Source organism: Orcinus orca, chromosome 16 (assembly GCF_937001465.1).
Source record: "Orcinus orca chromosome 16, mOrcOrc1.1, whole genome shotgun sequence".
NCBI classification, from domain to species: Eukaryota; Metazoa; Chordata; class Mammalia; order Artiodactyla; family Delphinidae; genus Orcinus; species Orcinus orca.
Genome location: NC_064574.1, coordinates 44532962 through 44539662, shown reverse-complemented (window position 1 = coordinate 44539662; position 6701 = coordinate 44532962). Strand labels below are relative to the sequence as shown.

Genomic DNA, 6701 nt, shown 5'->3' with positions numbered 1-6701 from the left:
ACGATCAGGTCAGGCCACACCAAGGCGGCGATTTCACGCCTTCCAACCATCGTGTGGGAGACGCTCTCAGCCCAGACTCCAAAGCTCCCCTGCCTCTGCTTTTAACCAAAATTTGTTGTACAGTTTGAAAACAAAATTGGCCAAGTGGTGGGGTAAAGCCTTTATTAAAGGTGATCTTCACAGAAATGTGGTTTTGCCAAAGGTGATCATCTAAACTGACCAATTTGAGTGTAAGTTATCATTTAATTCTAACCTGTTGTATATCTTGCCAGAGCAGGGACATTTTTTGAGACCAAGCAAGTGCCTGTCCCCTTAACTTGATGGTGTTCCTGTCACTCTAAGTAACATTATTTCAGGCGAAAGTCCATTTGTCCACAGGCACCAAGATGGGCAGATGGATGCGGGCACAGGGCCGCCTGGCACATCCGTCACCCCCCAGCTGAGCCCCGGGAACTGCCCACTTCCCTCCACCAGTTTGCACGGGCCTCTGGGACCCTCACCGAGGCTGGCAAAACCCACCACGGGAGCTTCTGTTAGGAAACAGAAGAGACATTTGAATGAGAAAGTAACCCTGAATATCAACAACCTGGCAGAATTCCTAGATGGGACGGCCTGTTCGACCATTCATTTTGAATTTGCCTCAAATGATCTTTGAGGGACCTGAACAAGGCCCGCTGTCAGCGTAGCTCCACCAAGGGAGATGGGGCTTCGGGCCCCCGGCCTCCCGCTCTGAGGTCTCCTAGGGGCCACTCCTCCTTCAAGCCTGCCAGTGAGATCCCTGACCAGGCAGCAGGAGGGAAGGGAACGGGGAGCCTGCAGAGCCCGGACGGCTGCTGCCCACTGCCCTGAACCCCGGGGGACACCTTCCAGGACAGGAAGCCACTCCCGACCTGTGCAAACCAACCAGGAAACTCACCATACCGTTCACAACTTCGACTTTATTTACTGTACAGGTTCACATGAAACACACAGGCTCTTTGCGAAGGTGGATTTATCATCACAGGATGAGTTCTCATAATACAACCTCCCCGACAGCGCGGGGGAGCAGAGGCCGTGCCAGGCTGGGGCCCCGGGAGGCAGGCTGCCTGCCACAGGCCCTGAGAAAGCCACGGGGGTTGCCTCTGGGCATCTTAAATGCACAGTATCAGAGGAAACAATAAAGGTTTACAGGGACATCATCACACATGGTCACGACTGCAAGAATACTGTTTTCAAATCATTAAATAAAAAAGGAATTCACATAAGCTATAAAAACGTTGCCACAAAAAGCAAAGCTTTCCTGTAAGAAATTTTAACTCATTCTGACAATGAACTAAACACGATCTGCTAAAACACAAGGACTGTAACATAAATAGTCATTATACTTTGTTCATAAATAACGATCTGTAAGTCCTGGAAACCTGACCCGGGCTCTGAGTCACAGCACTGCCCACTTTGACGGAACACTTCAAGGGAGAAAGTCTGGATACTGTTAATGGGACTTTTTTCTGCTCATTTTCCTGTTACGTTCTGGCAGGTCTGCTCTAGCCATTACAATTATATTTTACTCTTTTTCACGTGAAATATTAAAAACAAAAACATCTTAACCCAGGCACTGATCCCAGTGTTCATTTCAACACAAGCAACTCTAACTGATGTGACAAAACGCTGCCAATACTATTTCTCAAAACCACAGGTCTTCTGTCAGGGGTGCAGGATGAAAAGCTAATAAATTGCCTTAAAAGACATCATTTGCTTTTTACTTTACATGGTCAGACCAGGTTCCTTTAACAAGTGGGAACAAAGCTTCCAGACTAACGACAGAGCGCACACACTGGCGGCGAGGGTTACAGCCGCTCAGGTGGCACAGATCTGCAGCCGGAGGACACAGGCCCCACACTCTTCTCACCCAAGTGCTTCTGGCCGGTTGGCACTGGATTAGGTAGAGCAACAAAACCCCACTTTTCTCTCCAAGCATTTTTCATAGTTCCAACAGGAAGTGGAGAAGTACCAAGCAGCTCCATCCCAAATGTACCGTAGCTGACAGCCAGCTTTCTTTTAAGAATCCCAGACCTCTGAAGGAAGGAAGGAATCCTCATCGGATGCCAGGGCCCACGGTCCGAGCGCCTGCGTCTCCTGGTCTGTTCCTGCTGCCCTCAGCCAACACTGTGACATGACTGCCCTGCCTCTCCACCAGCCAGCCCAGCCTGCACAAGTGACCCCGCAACTACGGCCACCGAATCCTCACGGCTGCCCACAGGGCTTGCTCCATGACCGGGTCCCAGCTGGCCCTTCTTAGCCTCCTTTCCTGCCACTTTCTGCTTCATCCCAGACGGACCTGTTCCCCATCCCCAAGCCTTCCTCCCCGCTCAGCCCTCAGCCTGGGCACACCCTCTATTTCTGCCCAACAGCAGCTACCAATCCCAGTCGAGGACCGTCCAAAAATGCAAACACCATTCAAATACCAGCTAACGTTGACAGGGCACAGGAAATTCCACTTATCTGTCAACACTGTCATTACCTGGCAATTAACACACATCAAACATAAATCATTTATGCCTAAAAATATGGACACAGGAGATTCAGGAAACAAGACCACGTCTAAAGTACGATGTCAGCACATAACATAATGCACAGGGATCAAGTTCACAGGTCAACAGAGCACATATATAAGCCAAAATAATAGGACAGAATTCAAACACACAAGCTAGAACAACTCCATCAGCTAAGCGCAGGTCCCCTCAGAAGCTAGTTGGGGATCTTTTCCTGACTCAGCACAGCAAACCTCTGTACCGTACTCAACCTACCAAGCCCATCACATCCAATTAATGGATAAAATGAACATGACACACAATTAAAAATTAAAATTAATGACACACAAGCTCCGACTGAGGTAACCTCCCAGCCCTGGTGAGCACGTATGTGAGGGGGCACACGAGGTGCCCTCTCAGCGTGGGAAAGTGTGTGAACACAGAAGTAAAGGGATGTGCCCGTTCAAACACCTTCCTATGAAGATGAAGCAAGGGTCCCGCCCCAACTAAAAGTGGACGCCATCTGCAGGAAAGGAAAACGCCCAAGTCTTCTAGATCTTATATGTGTGTGCACTTGTATGTAAGATCAGGCCCACCTCCACACGCGTCCACACACATAACCAGGCAGTGCCAGGACGCTCCCTCTTTTCCCACTGTAAGCGGCTGGCAGGCCCGGCTGATCTGAATTCTCACACGCACATTACCTACGGAACGATATAAAAAGCAAAGAAACTGGTCACTAGCACCATCAAAAGAATCACGAGACAACAAAAAGGATAAACAATTTCTCACGAGGAAAGTCATAAACGCGCTCCTAACAACGATCCTACACTAAACACACACGTTTAGAGAATCCATCCAGGTGCAAGTTCACGGAGAACATGCAAAGCGTCTATTAGAACTGGGCTGGGTACTCAAGTCCAGGAAAAAGGACATAAAAATATGTGGCAAAATTAAACAGGAGCTCTGCATGTATCAAAATAACAGGAGTAAGATTCGGAAGCAGTTCTCGGAAAACTCTGGGGACTGACAAGCGGGAAACAGCCTGTCACACTCGCAATACACACAAGAGCCACCCACACATCCACTGCACGGTGACACACATGGCGGCTTAAACACACACACATCATCAGGCTCATGTGCAACAAAATGAAGCCATTGAATGGGCATCCCATAAGGATCACTGGCCCTAACACGAAACTAAAGAGGACTCGGCGGCATGCCACAGAGACACAGCGCTTCACTTGAGGTCTCCATCTCCTTCCCCGTCCCCCTGGATGGACTTCTTGATGCGCAGCAGCATGGTGGTGAGCCACTGGTCCAGGCGGGATATCGAGTCAAATTCCTTCACCTGGTTTAAGGGAAGAGGAACAGGAATCATTCCATGGAAATACAATCAAACACAGAACTACACTGCCCCACACTGCTTAAACATTAACTTTCTTCATTTAAAATCATTCGTTCAAGCTTGCAACTTTCTTCATTAAAAACTTTTTTTATATTGCTCTTATGCTAACATGCAATGGCAAAACTCCATAACCGCCTACTGGACGAAGAGTACATTTAGCGTGACAAAGGACATGAGACCCTGCATAAGAACAAGGGGACATGGAAAAGTAATGTGGCTCCAGTATCCACTGAACACAAACAAACGTATTTGCAGCAAGGGAACATGTGGAAGCAGAATTCCTTTAACTCATTTCCACAAGTTATCGAAGAATGGACTTTCATAGGATGAAGAGGGTTTGGCAGCAAAAGTTAAAGGGGAAACCTCACCTTCCCACTATTGCTTCAAAGCCAGGATGAATGACTTACTGAAGGACACTAAGAAATTCACTTGATTATGAACATAAGATGGAAAAAGATGGGAAAACAGGAAATTGATGAATGTAAAACCAATTTTCCCATTTACTTTATGCCAAGAATATAACAAACTCTCATTGCTTTGTTTTTGTTTTAAATTTAAGTGATTAGATTTCACTGATTTTACTTGACACTTATTTATGGAGCAGATTATTTTCCATAGACAACATCCAAACAAGTCATAACATTATGTGATGTATATTTGCCTCACAGCTAAATTCAGCACAGCTCATAGAACTGTCTGATTGTGAAGCCTGGTGGGATCTAAAAACATGCCTTTTGGAAAACACAACGTAGGTATAGTGCAATAATGTCCAAATAAATGTTCAGCATTTATACGATGAAAAGGAGTTGTTTCTGTAACGTAAACTTTCAGAGAACATGCTAAATCCCAAAAGCGAACGTACTGCTTCCGTGTAAGCTTCACTGTTCTGCTCTTCATGAGCTTCTAGAAGTTTCTGGGAACATAAATACAGAAAAATTAGTTTGGTAGGCTAAAAAGTTCCATCTATGAATGGATACTTTAAATACAAAATAGCCTTCATATCACACTAACTGATGTTGCCAAATGACTTACAAAACTGGGGAAAATTCCAAATACAAGTCAAGAGTTACCCCGAGTCAGGGATCCAGCCTTGTGCTAATGTGCCTGACCCGCCAGGTTAAGAGCAGTGTGCGCCTGACCCTAACGGCACCTGAGGCCTAGTGTGCAAGAGCAGGAAGGCACGGGGCTGCTCAGTGAGCGGATTCACAGGATGAAAACGTCACTGTATCCCAGCCCCGCCTACTTACTTTCAATAACTTGCATTCTCTCGAATCAGTGAACGCCGGAAACATTTCCTCGTATTTCTCCAGAGCAAGCTGGGAAAGAAAACCACTCGTTAACACCTGAGTCACTGAACCAGGAAACGAAGCTTTGACATTCTACTAACTTCAGTACGATTTATTTACATCCTACTTAATTATGAGACTCAACATCAAAATCAACCTGTGTTGATCAAACCCGTTGATTGTTAATTTCAATTTCAGTTAAGAATAAACTTCTAAACCAGTTTTTCCGAATGAGGTTGCTGTGGGGAAGACCACGTGAGCCAGATCCAATGTTCGGACCTCCCAGAGCAGGCGTCTATTTTCACGCGCTGGAGGAGGCTCTGCCCGGAGCCCGGGGCCCTAACCCCGACCCCGAGGACACCAAGGCGGCCCTGTCCCTGCCTCCACCTCCAGCTCTCTCTTTGCTTTCCTCCCAACCCTCACCCCAACTCCATTTCTGAGTTTAAAAAAAAGACACGATTCTGCTTTTACTGTCTCCCCTCAGCCCCTAATTTCTTTAAACCAAAACTACTGAAGGAAGTGTGGCCCCCAGGGGGCGTTCACTTAAGAGAAGAGCCTCAGCAGCTGTCACTCCAGCTGCGGTAGTACAGCCAGGACAGGGTCAGAGTATCACCCTCCATGTTGCTTTTCATGTACGCAGCACATTCTTCCTCCGAGCTGGTATCACGGACAACGGCTGAGCACCTGTGCTTAGGGGTGAAGCGCATCAGAACCCACACCGCAGGGCCCCTCACCTTGGCATTTAGCTCATCCACTATGAAGTGACAGAGGGCAGCTTTAAAGAAGTAATCCTTTGCACTGTACTTCAACAAAGGGTTATCCATGGTGTTGGCCCCAATCTAGGCAGAGAAAGTGGGGTCAGAGTGAAAAGGTTTGCCCTCCTACACTAGGCATGCTAACCCTCATCTACTCTTTAGCAAGTACTCTGCATCTTACGTTAGTTAAGCTATGAAATCCATTCTTTTAACCCAAAGCCATGTACCAGAAATGTTACTAGATAAAAAAACAATATTTAAGACATAAAGTGCTGACCTGTTAAAAACAACTCAGCAGAATTCCACATCCAGGAGGATGGAACAGACATGCTGTCCTCTGTCCCTCCTGCTAAGTACAACTAAAAGCCCTGGATCTTTTATATGAAACTAACATAGGGAGACTGAAAGGTGGAGAGAAGAGCAGACAAGCCAGGGACACAGGGCAAACACGGCAGGGAGTTCCCTGGTTTTTCTTTTTCTTGCATAAATCCCTGACTTGGAACAGAAAAAGCCAGCAACCCATAAATGCCGGTGGGTGCAGCGAAAGAAAGAGAGAGAATCGATGAAAGCCTGCTTTCTCCAGCCAGAGGACCAGGAGAGGGGCAGCTAGCAAGACAGAAAATGTTTAGATGACACCTGCTTTGATCCACGCCACTCACAGCAGCAAAAGCCAAAGAGGAAGACAAGACGCCCATCCTCCTGGGAGAGCCCCACTCTCCTGCCAAGGAGGCCAGAGCAGGAG

General features: G+C 47.1%; 1 protein-coding gene across 4 annotated transcripts in view; it reads right to left on the bottom strand.

Moving 5' to 3' along the window:
- Positions 1-918: 918 nt before the first annotated feature.
- The window catches only part of NAPB (NSF attachment protein beta), a 39777-nt gene continuing 33994 nt past the window's right edge, over positions 919-6701 (bottom strand). For all 4 annotated transcript variants that reach the window (XM_004270430.3, XM_049699128.1, XM_033429419.2 and 1 more), the window contains 4 exons: positions 5939-6043; positions 5166-5234; positions 4781-4831; positions 919-3861 (listed from right to left, as the gene is read on the bottom strand). In XM_004270430.3, coding sequence (XP_004270478.1) covers positions 3751-3861; positions 4781-4831; positions 5166-5234; positions 5939-6043 — 336 coding nt within the window. In that variant the 3' untranslated portion in view covers positions 919-3750. The remainder of the gene's footprint in view (positions 3862-4780; positions 4832-5165; positions 5235-5938; positions 6044-6701) is intronic.